The sequence below is a fragment of the Psammomys obesus genome, unplaced genomic scaffold (assembly GCF_907164565.1).
Source record: "Psammomys obesus unplaced genomic scaffold, mPsaObe1.curated_primary_1811, whole genome shotgun sequence".
NCBI lineage: Eukaryota > Metazoa > Chordata > Mammalia > Rodentia > Muridae > Psammomys > Psammomys obesus.
In genome coordinates this window covers 6,088,074-6,106,970 of record NW_026590699.1, presented here as the reverse complement: position 1 = coordinate 6,106,970, position 18,897 = coordinate 6,088,074, and the positions used below count along the sequence as shown (strand labels likewise).

The following is an 18,897-nucleotide window of genomic DNA, read 5'->3' as shown; positions in this document are numbered from 1 at the left end:
ACACACACACACACACACACACACACACACACACACACACACACACAAACAGGGTTCATAGGACTCTCCTCAGCATAGAGCATGTTGTGCTGGCCCTGAGCACTAACGGCCACAGCCAATATTGGCCTAGACAGGACAGTCTAGCCTGGTTCAATGTTTGTACAGGGGTAGGTGGTCCCCACAGTCCAACAATGGCGTGAAATATGTCAACACTCCTGCTTTTCCTTTACTTACGTTCTGAAGTGCTTACTAGAAGAGTGTTGTAGGTACTAGGGCTGGGAGGTTTTAACGCTGGCATAGTAGACACATCCTCACTGATGTCTCTGCCATCACCACGTGTCCATGCCCAGCCAGCTCTTGATTGTCCCAGCGAATGGTCAACAGATATTTGTTGACAAGCTTGCTGCTGCTGCTACTGCTGCTGCTATGGCTCGCTACTTTTACTCCTTGAGTTCTGGCCAGAGTCTTGATAACATCCAACATCTTCTCCAGCTTGAGACCTGGGTGGCTCCTGAGGTGTTTTTTTGTTTGTTTGTTTGTTTGTTTGTTTTTTGTTTTTTGTTTTTTGTTTTTGCCACTTAAGACCTGGATGAAATCTGGGTGACTCTCAAGGTCCTCCCAGCTTGAGACCTGGTCACAGCTCTGTGTGACCCCAGGGTCTTCTTCAGCTGAGGGGCCCATCAAAGAGCAGTTCCCACATTGCCCTGAGGGTAACCCAGGCAGCCTTGTCCCGTCCTGGGGTGCTCCCACTGCTTGCCAGGAGAGGAGCTGTACCTGTACCTGACCAGTGTGTGGGTCTCTCACAGGGAGGTGCTGACCACTGAGTAGGACAGCGGTTGATTTGCCCCTCTGATAGGGAAGGGTGTTCACTTAATTAACCTAAGAACTCAGAACTCAACAGTGAACTTCATGAGGCCAGAATGTGCTCATGTGGACAGTGATAAGATATCTGAGTGCCTCCGACCTTGTGGGTGTGTGCTGTCTGAGCTGCCACTCTTAGAAGGAGGTGGCAACAGGAAGAGCGTGGTAGAGCAGCTACATTTGACAATGCAAGTTAACAGGCAGGACAACATGAGAATACACACCACGCATGTGCACACGGCTGACTTGCACAATGCTTCCATTGTGATTATGGGACAGACACGAGATGAAAAGAATATTTTAACAAAGTGCTGGCGCTGCGCAGCTGTACCCATTCGTAATGCTCCATTAATGTCTCATGCAAAGAGAAACTGTACTGTTTGTTTGGTTTACCAAGGTCAGCACACTGAGAAGCAATTGTCATCACCACCACAGACCTCCTTACATATCCCATTGTTCTGAGCCATGCAGATGAGCCATTGGGATGCAGATTGTCCGTCATTAAAGCCTTTGAGAACAGCTTTGTCACTGGTTTAGCTGCAACTTTAGTTCTCCCAGACAGAGCTCTGTACCCCAGAAAGGGAAGGTACGGTGGCTCTGCTTGTCATCTTTGGGGGCCCCAGGACCTGGGATCTGGAAGAAGCCAACCTTGAGTTCAAACTAAGGGATGTGCCAGGTCAAGAGCCAGCACAGCCCCTGATAGAAAGGGCATGTCAGAAGGAGGAAGAGTGTGGTGGATGGAAGGAGAGAGTGGAGGAAAAACTAGTCCTCAGAATTCTCAGCAGACATCACAGATAAGACAGCTCTGGGCTCTGGAGACAGGCGCCACAGAATTCTTCATCTCTCTCATCAGACTCCACTCCTTACCTGCAGCCAGCCCACCCTGGAGGGCTCTGCTCCTGCAGGAGGAATGAGGGGACCAGTCTCTGGTCCTCCCCCTCATAGAACCCCAGGTAGCACAAGTGAATGTGCAGGGCCACCCAGGGTCTCAGAGAAACTCGCATGAGGTGTCTTCACGCAGGACAAGCGAGTCCTTGGCTGGCGACGTGGGGAGCCTTAGTCAGAGGCTGGCAAGTGCTTCTCTTCACTGTGTGCTGAGCTGCGCTCTGGGGTGCTCCGGTGGGATGCAAGGCTGGAGCTTCCCAGCCTGGGCCACTCAGATGGTGTCACCAGCCACGCTGGAGACAAAGCGCTGCTTCCTACAAACGAAGCATGTGATCCTCTTCCTTCTTTTGCCCCCATGGAGCTGAGTTGTTCCTGAGCATGGACACTGTCTTACCCTCCACAAGGGTGACTCCAATGACAGGGAGGGCAGGGTGCCTGGGGTGCCTGGGGAAATTGTGGGCTCCACCCACACAGCTGCCCCATGGGTAACACCTTTCCCACTTTCCATATGAGAAACTCAAGGCCCAGAGGGCTTCCTTCAGCACACACTGGAAAGACCAGCACTCCACACTGGGCCCTATCTCTAGAGTAGGAAAAGGAGTCATCCCCTCACAACAGGGTGAAAACAGATGAGTGCTGTTAAACTATAGATTTTCCTCTTCTCCCAATCTACTCCCAGGTTCAATTACTGATGATTCACTCAATTCAACAAATGAAGACATACCTGAAGTGTTTGGTAAGGATTCCCCACATGGAACCTGGTGTGCAGTGGGAAATGGGTAGGTGCTTCTCAGGGGGCCTCTCCCAAGCAACCTGTCGCTGGTTGCAGACATTGGGAAAACTGACTTGCTTTGAGCCCAGAGTCAGTCGTCCTAGCCTGCAGCTTTACTGACAACATCAGAGTCAAATTACCCTACAGCGTGAGTACCATTGATCTATGCACTGCTGTTCCACAGAGATGGGGGATGGGTGCGGGTATAATACTATCCATATTCCAAAGACTATGGAAGAGACCCTGGCGGTAACTATAGACTGTCTGGACCAGGCTCCTGACACTAGCATGGGCAGGTCACTCATGGCTCCAGGTCGCTGCCCAGCACTGTCCCTAGTCCAGAAAAGCATTATGCTACAGAAAGAGAGACTATTTCAAGATGCTGCTTATTTTACCTCTACTGTAGTCTCATGCCATGCAGGGTGCCTTATAAAAGCCACAATACAAACAGACAAAAAAAGTCCCCACTTTTACAGAAGGACCATTGAATGTCAGAGATGTATTTAAAAAATCATTAGAGATTATGTCTGACCAAGAAAGAGTTGGATTAAGAGTCTGAGTTTGAACATCCAGAAAACTTATGTTAGAGGCTTAATAGGAGAGATCAGAAGAGCATAGTGAATAAAATACGGTCACATTTAGTTAAAAATAAGAAAAGGTGCTCATTCCTATTTGGGGGCAGAGATGGGACAGAGTGACAGTAGGGTAGGAAGAATAATCGTGACTATTTCTACAGCCAGATATTCTGTGTTTTGTTTTGGAAGATGTATTAGTCAAATTCACATCACTGTGACAGAGTATTTGAGGTAATAAACTTTTAAGAGAAAAAGGTTTATTTCGGCTCAGTTTATGGAGCTTCTAGTCAATGATTTGTTAGCCTTGATGCTTTGGGCCCTGTGATGATGTCATGGATATAATGTGCTGTGAAGCAAAACACCCAGTGCACACCAGGAAAAAAGAGGGCACACCCAGTGACCTAAAGGCCTCCGATTACACCTCACCCAGAGGCTCCATCACTTCACAATAGTGTCACCCTGGCAACCAAGCTCGTAACACATGAGCTATGATAGCGACTCTTGTTTGTCTGCTTAATTAGATGAAGAGGTATCTTGGAGATGAGTATAGTGCAGCTCTAGGCCTGTGAGAGAATTACAAAGCCAAGTGGATTGTGGATGCTCTGACTACTGGATGATTCAGTCCACAGATAGATCCAAACTTGAACAGACTCTTAAGAGGCAGTAGAATTCTGGAAGATGGGACCAGTCAGAGGAAATCGGTTGTTATTGTGTGTCCTTGAGTGCTATATCCTACCTTGTCCCCTTCTTGATGCTGCTCTCTGATCTGCTTCTTCTTGACACATGTTCCAAACTGTCATAAAATGTTGCTTCACTAAAGAACCAAAATCAGTGGTGTCAAGAGCTATAGGTTGAAAACTTGCCCACTTAAGTCATTTATGTTGGGTTACTTTTCCAAGGAACAAAACCTAATGCAGAAAGTTGGTATCCATGATATGGGGTGATTGCTATGATTAAACTTGATATTATGATTCTTTTGCCTCTGGAACTAGTTTTTGTGTGGTGGTGGGAGTTGGGAAAGCTTGAAGATGTGAACTAGAGAAAGCTTAGGATACTATAAACTGAGATAAGTGGGTGCTTCTGTTGGGAGCTCAGAATGCCAGAATGCAATAGGAATGTAGACAGTGGAGGCCAGGTGTGCTGGGTGATTTTATGTCAACTTGACACAAGCTAAAGTCATCTGAGAGAAGGGAACTCAATTAAAAAAAGTCTCAGTAAAATCAGGTTGTGCTCAATCCTGGGAGCATTTTCTTAATTAGTAATTGATGAAGGAAAGCCCAGCCCACTGTGGGTGGTACTGTTCATGGGCTGGTGTCCTGGGTTCTGTAAGACAGCAGGCTGAACAAGCCATGAGGAGCAAGCCAGTAAGCAGCACCTTTCCATGGTCCTCTGAATCAGCTCCTGCCTCCAGGTTCCTGCCCCATGTGAATTCCTATCCAGGCTTCCTTCCATGATGAGCTACAATACAGGAGTGTAAGCCAAACAAACCCTTCCCTTCCCAGGTTGCTTTTGGTCATGGTGTTTCATCACAGCCATAGTAACCCTAAGACATGAGCCTCATGAAGTTTCATATGGAAATGACGACCCTATCGGGAATTATTCTGACATCTGTCATGTTCTCACCAAGAGCTTATCTATCTTTTGCTTATTTCTTGCAGCTTTGTGGGAAACTGAGTTAAAAGCAATGAACTGATTAAACCAAAAGAGGAAACTGTTAAATCAGTCCCACTTTTAGGCTATGGCATGGCTACTGCTGGATGCTTTAGACAGGTTTACAGTAGGAACCATGAACGAGAGCAGATCAGAAAGACTTGAAAATTTTGCAGGTTGATCAGAAAAACCTGTGTAAAGTCGGGGCTAAGGAAGCCATGGTTTCTAAAAAGAGTATGGATATCAAAAAAGAGTATGGATACCAAGCACTCTAATGCATCTAGGACCTTGTGGCAGTTGACCAGATCCATCGTTGGCTCAAGGTTGAAAGGGTAAACTTATTTGAATATTTTTTCTTTTGAAAAAACAATGTCCCTGGGGCACACATCTCACCATGGGGCTGCCTGGGAAGTTGTTCTCTAGCATTCTTACAGTACCCAGTCACCTAGCTCTAAGACGCCAGTGTTGCCAGGTCCAGGTGGACCTGGTTACTGCTCATATTTGCAAAATGTCTTGGCTTCATCCACCTGATGCTGGCTTTGTGGACATACAGCATACAAGAGTTACGTTTCATAGAAGCTTCCAACCAGACTCTCCCTATTTCCTATTTCCATGAGGGAATGTCGATAGTCAACAAGCTCAAGCAATGGCTTCTTGCAAGCAGGTGTAGTGAAGATGATGTTTTGGAGGGTTGCATTCTACAAGGGAATCCTAGGAGATCAGTGAAGTGTGCCTCTCTGTGTTGTGTATGTGAGAGCATTCCCATAGACGGTTAGGTCATGAAGGCTGTGATGACTCCTTTAACCTGCCAGTGAATTCCAAATTTGAATCAGTTGCTGATCAATCAAATGGTCATCAAGCTGTGCTGTGGAAGATGAGGTGTGAATTGGAGGAAGTGGGATAAGGGATGTCTTTTCCCCAAGTTCCTCATTGGTCTTCATTCTGCTTCCCGGCTGCCATGATGTGAGCTGTTCTGTGCCACCATGGGTCAAAAGCTCTGAAGTTGAAAGCAAAATTACTCCTTCCTCCTTTGAGTTGCTCCTTGGGGATTGAGTCACAGAGATGACAAAGCTAACTAAAACACAGTGTGGGGCTGTTCAACATCTGGGGGCGAGGTTTAAGAGATGTTCAGATGCTATCCATTTTTCTGAAATTATTTAGGGAGGCAGTGGCCAGCCCATTCAAGATGAGGTTCTCTCAAGAGTCCATGAACTCCTTGGGTTTCTGCTTTCCACCAACAGTATTCAGAGAGTGCCTGAAATACAAACGGTGGACAGGACATGTGTCCTCCCTCCCTGGCTCTAACATGTTCTTATATGCTTTCTCAAGATGAAATTCTAGCCCAAGAGATTTTAGAGCCAAACAACACAGCAATGTCTGAAGCGCCACAGACGACAGTAACAACGGTAGCAACAACAGTAACAAGCAAGGAGAAATGCAAGTATACCCCCTCAGCCCCAGGGGCCCAAGGTGTGACTATATGACTGTATTTGAGCATGTACTTGAACCAGCCACAGATACGTCTGAGAAGCTGTGGTCTGAGAACAAAGAGAAAGTCACCTCCAAGGCAGTGTGGCTTGCTTCAGTCTGGGTGATCGCTGAGTCACATCCATGCTCTTACTGGAGCTCAGCCTGTGAGTGGGGTGCAGCCACTGCAGGGACACAGGCTTACAGAATGAACCAGATCGGTAACACGTACCATTGCGTTGCCCTCACCTACCACTCCGAGGGGGCACAGCCCCTCTGTTAGGCCACGTGGCTGAGGCAAGGCCAAGGGTTAGTATGTGACATGCCAAGACCAAGAAGAGCAGTGGACAGAGACAAAGTATATACTCTGCAAAGCACATCTCCACGTTGTGGGTTGTGCAGAGACGATGTGATGGACACTGGCAAGGAGAGGTCTGGATTAAGAAGCACTGTGGCCAGCACACCCAGACACAGGAGGTCTCAGCACTTCCTGGGGGTTTTATGTTTGGATGTGGCTAGATTTTAAGGTTCATAGCTGCCTAGATATAAACCACTGGGCTCAAAGTAGCTGGGTGATACCTAATTTAAGTATTAATTCCCCAACACACCTTTTCAAGTAGGACTTGAACACAGTGCTGTCCTTTCAGACCAAAATCCCTGTTGTAAAAGGATTATCCACCCCTCTCCCACCCACCCCCAAATGTTCACAGTGTGTAACAAGAAAACCCTTTCTGGTTTCTTTCTATCTTCTTCATCCAAGTTGTTGACATTGATGAAAATTACCAAGAGGATGGCTCTGAGAATTACCATGAGTTACTGGAGAATTTAGAAGTCTCATCTACAAACAAGGAGAATCCAGAAAATAATGGTAAGTATCTAACTGTCCCTACTGGGCTGAAAAGCCACCAGGGAGCCAGCATCCGATGCACTTGCCAGCAGCAGCCCCTGAGTGAAGTAGCTCTTCTCTGAGGCTGAGGGTCCCCCTCCTCCCTCGAGCAGAAATGTCCTCTCTCCATGACTGGAGGCCAGGAAGGAAAGAAAGCCCTTGCTTGCACGCTTCCAGCAAAGTCATGTCTCCTCCATGACGGAAGACTGAGGGAGTCAGGAAAAGCTGCCTTCTGACAGGGACAGTGCACAGGGGCTCCGGGAGGTGTGATGTCCCCGGGCTGAGAGAGCTGTTTTGCCCTGAGTTGGGGTAGGACGAGGAAAGGAGTGTGCAGCATACAGGAGGATGCAGCAGCTGAAATGTGACTCACAGAGCCAGAGCAAGGCTCCAAAGCACGGTGGCCTCTGGCACAGGCAGAGGAGGTCACCAGCACACCCCTGGTGGGGCCCTGGATCCAGCCATTTGCCACCCGCTCCCCACGTAGCTTCTCCACAGACTAGTCTTGGTGCCTGGGTAGCTCTAAGTAAGAGTCTCATGGTATAAACATAAACATGATTCTACTGAAGATGAGCGTTTACCAGCCCCAAGCTTGTCAGGCGATTGTACAAATTGCCTGAAGGTTTGGCACAGTGCCTGCCAAGCAGACACGTTTACCGGGCATCGTTTTGTAATGAGGGTGCTGAGCTAGGCGGAAACCACCACTTACTCCTCACAGTCCCTCCACTGTTACTCATGTTGGGCAATAAGGCCAACCACAGTTGATTTAAGTATAGTTGAGTTATTCCCGAGCTCATCCTCTTGGACTTGGCCTTGGAAGTCATCCCCATGTTCATTGTCCATCCCAAGATGGCTTCTTTAGTGCTGTCCTGCCCCTGCCTTGATGTAGTAAATTATGAATAAATGACTGTAGGGCTATATCATGTTTATTATTATTAGCCCTATGATTATCACGGCGGTATTATCTAACCCGCTATCACAAACAATAAGTCACAGACACCTGTTAGATTTTATAACTGCCTTATTTACTTTGGGCCGGGCAGACATTCCTCTCTATGTTGTCTGAATATCCTCACCATCCATCTCTTAGCCCCCATCCAAAGCCATCCTCCATAACCATCCTATCTTCCATCTGTAATCTTAAAAATACTTGCTTGTATTCTTCATCCAGACCTTTTCACACCATTATTGGAGTCTTTTCTCCGGGCCCCATGTGGTTTCTTCTCCAGGCTAACCCAATGGGGCCTCCTCCTTCTTTCTCATCTGTCCTCATCTCATAATTCTTCCATCCTCAAAAGCCCAGGAACCTTAGCCATGCTTACCCCGTTCTGCCCTGCTCAAGTATAGGCCGTCTAATGAACCAATCAGATAAAATGTTCTAGGCAGGTTTACACAAACAAGGACTGGGTATATCTGGTGGTCAATGACCAGATCTTGAGGGCCAATAACATGCATCAGACCAACCCCCAACACTGCCTAACTTTTTGATTAGCTCCTTTTCCCAGGTAAGTCCCCCTAAAAGACCAAGAATCAGGTATGATGACATTGCTCAACAAGCAGGACGCCTATTCACACATGCACAAACACACATGCGCACGCGCGCGCGCACACCTACCTTTCTGTCATTTTCCTCTCTCTGCCTTCCTCCTCATAGTTCATACAGTCACAGGCCTGTGTAGGGGCTTTTCAGTCTCAGTGTTTGCAAGCAGATATGGCTATGCTGAGTGGCTTGATGCTTAGGGATTTTTATATATTGCAAATGTGCCCATGGGCTCAGCTCTTAGCAAGGGATAGAGGAGTCAAAAGATGAAGGGAAGGGAATGCGCAGCCTTCACATGGCGACTTCTTAACCTCATTCTCAGATAAAACTCAGAAATAGTGATAGTGTGCCAACCAACATCTTAAAAAAAGAGCCCCTCAGTGTCTACCAGCGTATCGTCTAGAAAATGCCCCCATTTTTTTAATGTTTTTCATTAAAGACAAAAGTACGATTGGGAGCCTCCATGAGCACAGTTCTCGGACCAAGCTTGAGCCACACATCTCTTCAGTGAGGGCAGAGTCCATATTAACCGTTCTCCCCTGACACACGGGAGCTATACGGGAAGACAGCACATGTGTGAAGCAGCCATGTCCCTGGAGCCTCCCCTGTGGCAGGAGTTTCACCCCAGATTTTCATGGGGGAGGAGGGCTGTTTCAAGGTTGCTTTAATTTGCAATTCTCTAGTTACAAATGGCTGTTTCATATGTACAGGCCATTCTATTGTTTTTATAAATCTCTTCCTGTTATTGTCTTATATTTGTTAGCTTTTTTAGTTTGGCATGTAAACAAAACAAGTCTGTGATACTTGTAATTTTGTTTTCCAAATTCGTCACTTGACTTTATTTTTAAGATTTATTTTATTCCTATGTATGTGTGTCTTGCCTGAATGAGTCTATCTATGCCACATGTGTGTGGGAGCCCATGGAGTTCAGAAGTGGGCATAAGATCCCCTGAAACTGGAGTTACAGGTGACCATGAGCTATGATGTCGGTGCTAGGAGTTGAACCTGGGTTCTCTGCGAGAGCAGCTTAACTCCTGAGCCATCTCTTCAGCCTCAATCAGTTTACTTTTGATAATGTTCATGATTTTTTTAATGCAAAAATCCCCACCATTTTTCGTGCGGTCATAATAAATAATCTTTTGTTGTTTTTAATATAGCATTAGATGGAGCCAACACTGAAGAGAAATCACTGTTTTCCTCTGCTAAACTTATGTAACTTCATTGGTCCCATGTGGTCTCTGCTTTGGAATTTATTTTTTGAGTTACATGCTCTTCATTCCATCTCTTTACATATGGCTACCTATGCATTGTAGCATGACTTACGCAAAGATCATCTTGTCCCCATGACTTGCAGACACATGCACCACAGCCCCAGACGTGTGGCCATCTTCCTCAGGCTTGTGCACCGTGACAACGTGTTGACCCCACACGTTGTCTGTTCTCGCTTCACGCTGCCCTCTCCTTCCCCCTTTGTTTCCCTGATTGTTCTTGCTTTTTTGTGTCTGCTTAAATGCCATTTTTATTTCTGCTCTGGATTTGGGCATTAGGTGCCATCTCATTGGCTGAGTGTTTCTTTTAAGACTCCACACCCCCTTTCTTCTCTCAGTGGAGGTGTTTAAAGCGCTCAGGAGGTGATCAAGTCAGGAGAGGCTGGAGGTGTCCTCTGCTCCCTGTGGGTTCCTATTAGGGCCAAAAGTTCTTTTTCTGACGTTCTCCTGAGTGTGAGATGCTGTGCCAGGTCAGGCTGGCTCTCCTGCAGGGTCTTCACTTGAACGGTGGGTTGTGAAACCCACTGCATCGGTGGGCCCTGCTGGAGGACAGCTCAGGACTGCTTCCTGGGTTTACTGTTTCTTCTGCGGGACTCCCCAGTGAGCTTCCGGAACTCACCTGCCTCTAACCTCCCCTCGCCCACAGACAGACCTGCTGGTGCCTGCTCTTTTTACATTAGTTCTGGGAATTCAAACTCAGACCTTCATGCTGGCACGGCAGCGAATCCATAAAAACACAAAATACTTGTGTTATTAATATAATAACTTTCTAATTTTCTTTTTTTTAAAGAAACTTTTAATTTTAAATTTAAAAAGAAACTTTAATTTTCTTTAAAAAAAAAGCTTGTATGATTACTACTATTGTATTACTTTTGAGAAAATAATTTAGGAAAGAATCAACGAATTATGATGTTGAGTTGTTCTTTCCAAAAACAGGCAATGTCTTTATATTTCTCAAGTCTGCTTTCATATATTACAGTAATATTTTTAGGTTTTCCTTGTATAGGTTTTGGTTTTCACGTTAAGTTTATCTCTAATTATGCAATCTCCTCTGTTTCTGTATAAAGGAAAGCCCCACTGTACTGATCACAATAGCTGACTTTCATCGGTAAATGATTTTCCTAACCTCAAACCAATCTTGCATTCCTGGAATAAACTGCACTTGATCAATCTTATAATTTATTAGTATTTCTGAATCTAAATGAACAAGTGTCATTGGTTTGTGGGTTCTTAAATTCTGTATCAGGTTGCACTATTAGGGTGATACTGTTTTACAGTGAAGAATGAAGATTTTTTTTCTACTTCTTTTATTTCTTTGACTCTAAGGAAATTTATAGCACATTGAAAATATCTGGCTCCAAGGTTTACCAGAAAGGCCTCATGCAATTGGACTTAGCTGGCACTGCCATCTGGGGAAGCTCCTTGATGACTTTATTTCCCCTAGAGACACTTACTTCTTGGTTCAAGTGTTATTTTTGGCCATCTGTATTTCCTTGGAAATTGTCTACTGTCCCTGGCTTTTCATCCGTATTTTACAAAGTCTTTAGAGTGTCTCAAGACATATGCTGTTTCATTTATTTTTATTGTTTTGCTGTTTTAAAAATTTCGTACCTTTTATTTTGCATACTTGACCTTTTCTCCCCTCTTTTGGATTACATCACGGTGGTTTGTCTCATTGGCTGTTTCCCCGTTCTTTTCTGCAGAGTTTGGACATATGGATCCCACTACATTCTGTTCTTCACCACTCTAGCATCATTAAAGTTTTGCCTAAGCCTCTTGTTCTTTGCCTTGCTGCTCTGTAAGTTTTTAGGCATGAGTAATTCCGTTATCACCAACAGTTGTCTGATCCCATTCCCTGTTTAATGAGTTCCACAGATTCTGATTTATATTTAATCACTATTTCTCAGAAGTTCCACTACTTTAGTTTGTAAATCTCTTTTAACTAAAACTGGCTTTCCAATAAAAATGTCAAATGTTGCTTTAAAAACTAACTTATAGTTTCATTATGTCATGTTTAGAAAGCATTGTTTGTAAGAGTACTACCGTATAAATTCTACCATAGCCATCAGCACATGATCAGTTTCAGGACTATCCCACGAACAGCTAGAAAGAAGACATGTACCCTAATGTCACCTTGCCTCAGGAACTCAAGGCATGTTTGTGAGTTCTACTTTAGTGATCACACTATTTTGGTCTCTGCTCTCATTTTTTATGCATTGAATTGTCTCTTGTGAGTGCTTGCCATATTATCCTCATACAAACATCTTCTGCACACATTTCGATGAACCTTCATAGATTTTGCTTCCTATATGTGGTATCTGTTATGTTCCACATAGATCCTTGTGGATGGTTTCTATTCATTCTGACTTCCAGATCTTAGTGCTAGAAAGATCTTGCTTTGTGTTTAAAGCCATAGGGACTGCATTTGCTTCCTCTGACATAAGGACTGCTCCCTCTACTTTCCTATTGTCCTAGTTTGTCTCATACATTTTTGTTCATTCAACATTTTAATTCACTTGCCTTTCTGTTCATTAAAAGTACACATATAATGAAATCTGCCATCATAATCATTTTACCTGTACAGTTCAACGGTATTACATACATTTATGGTACAGACTCACCACTACTCTCTCCACAGTTCTTTTCATCTTGTACCCATTAAATAGTAACTCCCTAGCTCCCCTACCCCCACACACCCCCCATTCCACTTTCCATTTCTATAAGGGTGTCTGGATAAGTGGACTCATATAGATTTTGACTTTTTGCCATCTACTTATTCCACTTTCCACAATGTTCCCACAGTGATCTGTGTTATACCAGACTATATATTTTTTTCCTTTTAGGGCTGAATAACCTACAGGTCATATACCCCATAAAATAGGTAATTTCTAGAATATTCAAAGAACTGAAACTTAGCATAAACAAGCAGCCCAATCTAAGATCAGTGAAGGACTTGAATATACAGTTCTCCAAAGGGGGAAAAAATACACAGTAGAAGCAGCTACAAGTCCAGTTATTAGATCATGCAAATCAGACCTGCAGTGGGGGTGGCGATGGAACTAGGCTCCTTTTTGCTAGCACTGCCGGAGGATATGGAAGCTACTCCTTGATGGCCATGGAGCTGGAGATAGAAAGAAAAACATGGGGCTTGAAGACCTCAGTGGCTGAAGGGGAGAGGAACACAGCTCTAAAAAAGGTCCAGGCAGCTGGAATGGATGGACAGCATGTGGCGTCTGCTGTACAATGAACATCATACCTTAGGACATTTTCTGAAGTTCATGATCATGAAGAACTTGGAAGTGGAATTTTGTGGGCATGCTACTACCTATGCTTCAGGGAGCAGAATTAAGTTGTTGGTTCAGACCTGGGGGGCTCTTCCAGCTACTGAGCCATTTCAGAAAGTCCCGAGAGCTCATGAAAGCCTGCCAGCATGTGTCCTCTGTGCTTTTATGATGGAGCAGAACTCACAACTGGAGTTTGTGATCACGACTCTGTTCTGTACGATGAAGTTGGTTCTAGCTATTAACCTGTTACAGGTGTGGGAATCTTACAAGTGTATTCACTAAAGAAATAGGATTTAAACTTCAACAGGGATCATCTTTGTCACCAAAATGGCAGACAATAACAGCCAGCGTGGGGGAAGATGTAGAGCGATGAAGCCGTGAGCCTGTCTGTGAGCAGTGGGAAGACAGTAAAGCCCTTCCTCAGAATACCAAGGATAGATGTGCCTGTTGTCATATGGTGCCACAACTGTCCTCTGTGCACGCACCCAAAGGAACTGGAGGGCGTTTGTGCCACCGGTTCCCACAAAACCACAACTCACAACTGCTCAACTACTAGCGTCCCCGTCGACAGAAGAACAAATAAGCAAAACCGGTGTATCCAGGTCTCTCTTTTAACCCTCAACATCTAAGCACACAGAGGTACTTAGGTCTCACCTTCCAGGGAAACTATTTTAAGGGCTAATGAACAAGCCATTTTCACCAGTGATATAACTGACAATGGTTATCGCTCTGTCTTGCTGTCACACGCAGACTGTGTGGGTTTGCTGTGGTCTGTGTGAATACATCAAACTCCTCAGAGATCATTCACTACAGAGGACAACAGACCAGTGTCACTGAAGAAAAAAAAAAAAGTCTGCCTCTCATTCCAAGTAACAGCACCTTTCAAAGTTTTTCAGGAAAACGAGCCAAAATAAGCATCATTGCAGGTCTGTGGGATTAGAAATATTGAAATGGAGACTGAAATCCAGGAGCACATTTTAAAATGTGTCAAAAGTAGATAAGTGGCTGTTGCTGGCCTTGCCTCTTTCTGTGCTGACTCCCACGAATGTTTCTAAGACCCACCAGACATTCTGCAAGAAATGTGGCAAGCACTAACTCCACAAAGTGATAGAGTGCAAGAAGGGCAACGATTCTTTGTTATGCTGGAGAAAGCGCAGAGTGGCTACGGTAGACAGACTAAGCCTATTTTGTGCCAAAACGTGCCAAAACTGCAAAGAAGAGTGTGCCAAAACTGAACTGTGTTGAGCCCAGCTGCAGGTCTAAAAGAAAGCTGACTAGTAAAAGATGCGAGGATTCCGAACTGGGAGGCAATAAGAAAAGAAAGGGCCAAGTGATCCAGTTCTGAGCCGATTTTGTTAGGAAGACAAATCTGTAAGCTTTTACTCACCTCAAAAAAGAGGTGAGTAAAGACAGATGGAAAGACACAAGGTTCCTGTTGCTTACAAGCACTTTAATATATCACTCAGTCGACAAAGTGAGGAAGAAAATAGGAAAAAAGAGAAGGAAGGGAAGGGAAAGGAAGTGGGAGGGAAGGAGGGAGGAAATGCATAAAAGCAACAAATGCATGTCCCCAGCAGCACAGGGGAGCAGCAGCAGCAGCCACGTTAAGGTCCCGACAGGGATGACATCACTGCGTGAAGGCAGGTCGTGATGAGTCACTGCTGTGCCTCAAAGGCTAAAATAAACCCAGCACCAACTGTTCAAGGTGTGTGTGACAAGACAGCAGAGGAGATTAAATGGAATCATAAAAAAAATGTAAAAAAAGAAAGAAAATTCAGGGGAAAAGGAAGAGGAGGAAGAAAATGACCAAGAAGAGGAGAAAGAGGAAGAAGTGGGGAGAGGGGGAGCGGAAGTGAGAGGAATAATCCTTGAATCTGAATTTTCCTCTGACTTTAAGAATCTCATGGTTCACAGCTGCGTGCGGGACACCAGCACACGTGGCGGTTCAGCCACGAAACCAGCGGCAAACAATTTAGAATAATTAAAAGCATACCAAAAACATTCTCTGGCCACAACAGAAGTAAATGAGAAATCAACGATGTAAAGAGACATGGGCAAATTGTCTAAATATTTGCTAATTTACACAGTATGCTTCTCAATGACCCACTGTGCAAGGAAGTCAAAACAGGAGTTTGGAAATATTTTTAATTGAATAAAAACAAAAACACATGCTGAAATTTGTGGGAGACAAATCAGAGCTTATGTGAAAACTTAGAGCCTTAAACATTTGTACTAAAATGTTTAAAAATATTCATACATGAGAAAAGAATTGAAAACAAAATGTCGAGGTAGGGAGAAATGAGCAAAGCATGGTGCCTGACTTAGCATGACAGCCCAGCTGAAGCCTGGTCTCTCAGCGTGACCTGATGAGGAGGCTCGGGCACAGGGAAGCTTTACCAATGGAAGAGGAGGAATGAGAGAGTGATACACAGAAGCAGAGATGAACACAAACACGACAGCCATGGGGGACGTATCCTAACCTCAATTAAAGCAGTAACACAAAGTTGCCCTCCTGACGGCCCCTGTGGCAAGATCTCCCCCTCGGTTCTCTGTCACTGTTATTACTAATAATGTTCTCCTCATCTTTGGGCCTCGGGCTCCACATAAGAGGATTCAACAAGCTGGGGATCAAAAATATCCCCCCCCAAAGAATGTTGTCTGTACTGGACACACACAGGCCCTTTTCCTATCATGGTTGCCTCATCGCCTCAGGAAAGTATCTGCATAACATAATGTATCAGGGCTTAGGAACCATCAAGATGTGCTTCCAAATATGGAGAGAATCTCCAGGTTAGATGCAGCACCATGGGAGCATCTTTGGGCCTGGGTACCAATAGGTACCCAGGAGCCACTCTCCTGAAGAAACCAAGGGTCTAAAACAAGACTTTCCACCTCCTAAGCCATGGCTTTCCTCCCCGTTAGTCCAGAAAGCTTTGTGGTACATGTAGGATGATGGGAGGCCAGAGTGCTGGGGATAGCCTAGGGAACTACCATTTTTGTTTTTTGTTTTTTTCAAGTAGGAATGGAATGACAAAAGCCTACAGGGCTGATACATCCTCAGTGATATTCAGGGTGGGAGGGAGCTAAAATTAAAAGGAAATTGCCCTTATAGTCCGCCCCTCCTTCATGGGAAAGGGTCAACAAGGCAGAACCGTCAGCTCTGTCTGGAGCCTTCCTTGGCCCAGCATTGGCGATCACTATTGCTCCCCTGCCTCCCATGGCTTGAGTTACAACTTGTAATTTTTTTTAGAAAAAGCTAAATGGAAGCAGTAAGGCAGCTCCTAATTTGGCTTGCTCCTAAAAATTAAACAAGAGCTGTCAGGTGGAGTTCAGGGCCACTGGATTCCTGGGTATAGGAAGCGTTCTGTCCATGATCCCTGTCAGTGCCTGCCATGCCAGGGTGTGCATGGCCATTGTGGAAATAACCTCCTATGGGCTGGAAGCTGCTCTCTGCCACCTGAGTCCCGACACAGCATGGGTATGGTGCACAGGTTGAGCGAACGAACGAATGTTCGCACGGGGGCATGCGGTGCGCCAGGGGATACCTGCTAAAGGCCAGGCAGAGACACTTCTGTAAGAACGTGACGAGCAAAGAAAGGTCCCTAGACTCATTGGCATGAAGGAGCGACAGCTCCACCCTGTTCCATACCTGTGTGTCCTCCTTGTGCCATAGGTGCCCACAGCCTTGTAGAAACAGCCAGGACACAGCACGCTGGCAGAAGACGAGATCCCAGCAGGTAGACTGAACACAGACAATGAAAAGCTTTCCTCCACGTTCACTGAAAGCAACTACAGCATAGCCTGGAACAGAAGGGCTCAGACAAGGAAACCCAGCCCTGAGACTCAGGGCAGTTGGCTTGTCTCAGCTCCACCGGCCACTTTCCAAACTGATTCTACCCAGGAACAGCTCATAAAACCTACTAAGTTGACTCCAACATTTAAAAAAAAAAATGTGCAGACTGACTGTTTGTTTCAATGGCAGAAGAGTGGACTTGGTCACAGCATGAATTTCCTACTGTGAATTGAGTGTGGGGTACACTCAGTTAACTCTTGAGCCACTGACATCCAGGGTATCCACAAGGCCTGGGAAGCCATCTTGCAGAGCCCCCTACAAATGGTCACAGCCTTTGTCACAGCACTGACATTGTGGCAGCCACCACCTTGGGGGGACCAAACTGTCCTGTCCACACTGGAGGCCAATGGGCTCTCCAGAGCTTGTTCTGTGCTTCACATCTTTCTTCGTTTTTCTTTTTTTTTTCCAGACAGGGCTTCTCTGTGTAGCCTTGGCTGTCCTGGACTCACTCTATAGACCAGGCTGGCCTTGAACTCACAGAGATCTGCCTCCCTGAATGCTGGGATTACAGGGGTGTGCCACCTCAGCCGGCTATGTGCTCCACATCTTAATCAAACATTAGACTTATCATCTGAAACATGGCTAGCTCATCTGCATTTCTGTGTCCTGGGAAGTCCTAACAAATGTCCATATACTGTGTGGCTTCATTCACAGAAATTTGTTCTCCTCCACTTCTAAGAGAGACATAAGAATGGGTGGGGCTGGTTGTCCTGGAGGCCATCCTTGGTTTTCTGATACGTTTTCTCTGTCTTCACTCATCATTCTCCATGTGTGTCTGTGTCCAAATTTTTCAGTATTGTTTGTTTATTTATTGGTTTGTTTGTTTTTTGAGACAGGGTTTCCTTGTATAGCCTTGGCTGTCCTGGACTCACTTTGTAAACTAGGCTGGCCTTGAACTCACAGAGATCCGCCTGCCTCTGCCTCCCAGAGTGCTGGGATTACTGGCATGTGCCACCGAGCCTGGTGATTTTGCAGTGGTCATAGTGGAGTAGGGCCAAATTTTTCCTCTAATCCAGTGGTTCTCAACCTGTGAGTCATGACCCCTTTGGAGTCACAGATATTTACATTATGATTCAAAAGACAGTAACAAAATTACAGGTATGAAGTGGCAATGAAGTGATTTTATGGCTGGGGGTCACCACAGATTAGGGAACGGTATTAAAGGGATGCATCTTTGAAAACTGGTGCACTAGGCCCTCATCCTGACCAAAGTCTCTGCAAAGACCCTGTTTCCAGGAAGTCACATTGTAGATTTCAGGGTCAACATCCAAGCTCTTCTACAGCGGCACTTTTTCTCACTTTTCTCACAGGGTCCTGGAGATTTGTTGTTTCTGTGTTCCCATAGAACAAACTTGGGGCTTCATTAACGCGAGGCAAGGGCTCTGCCAGCGAGCTGAGTTTGTGGCTTCTGAAGCTAAAGGGCACCATGCCGTGCTTCTCTATCAAGGGTTAGTCACGGTGTATATTTTTCCCCACAGAAGAGAAGAGTCCAAGCAATGACTTAGTTCTGGGCAAAATCCTTGAAAACATAGGAAGATCTTCAGGCAGCCTGGAACTGACAGGCAAGTACTCCTTGAGCATCAGGCCCCCTGCCAGGCTGAGGTGAAGTAAGAATGCCACTTGCAACTGAGACCCTTCCGGGCAGCTCTCAGATGAGCTGGAGTTTCGCAGGGGTATCTGATCTGGCAAGCCCAAATTAAGGAGTTCTAGGCCAAATCAGTGAGAGGCTCCCTCCATCCTCGGCCAGATCAAAGTCTGGTTTTCCCTTCTCTAGAAACAGTTAGGACCCTCAAAGTGACTGTCACCCACACCACAGTCCCAACCTCATGCTTGATGACCTGTCCCATTCATGACCAGGA

At 45.5% G+C, this 18,897-nt stretch overlaps 1 protein-coding gene across 1 annotated transcript in view; it reads left to right on the top strand.

Annotated features, from left to right (window-relative positions):
* Positions 1-18,644, top strand: part of Spaca7 (sperm acrosome associated 7) — a 24,009-nt gene extending 5,365 nt beyond the window's left edge. The window contains exons 2-5 of the mRNA XM_055608440.1: positions 2,426-2,482; positions 6,073-6,213; positions 6,971-7,078; positions 18,517-18,644. Of these exons, the coding sequence (XP_055464415.1) occupies positions 2,426-2,482; positions 6,073-6,213; positions 6,971-7,078; positions 18,517-18,644 (434 nt within the window). The remainder of the gene's footprint in view (positions 1-2,425; positions 2,483-6,072; positions 6,214-6,970; positions 7,079-18,516) is intronic.
* The last annotated feature ends 253 nt before the right edge of the window (positions 18,645-18,897 follow it).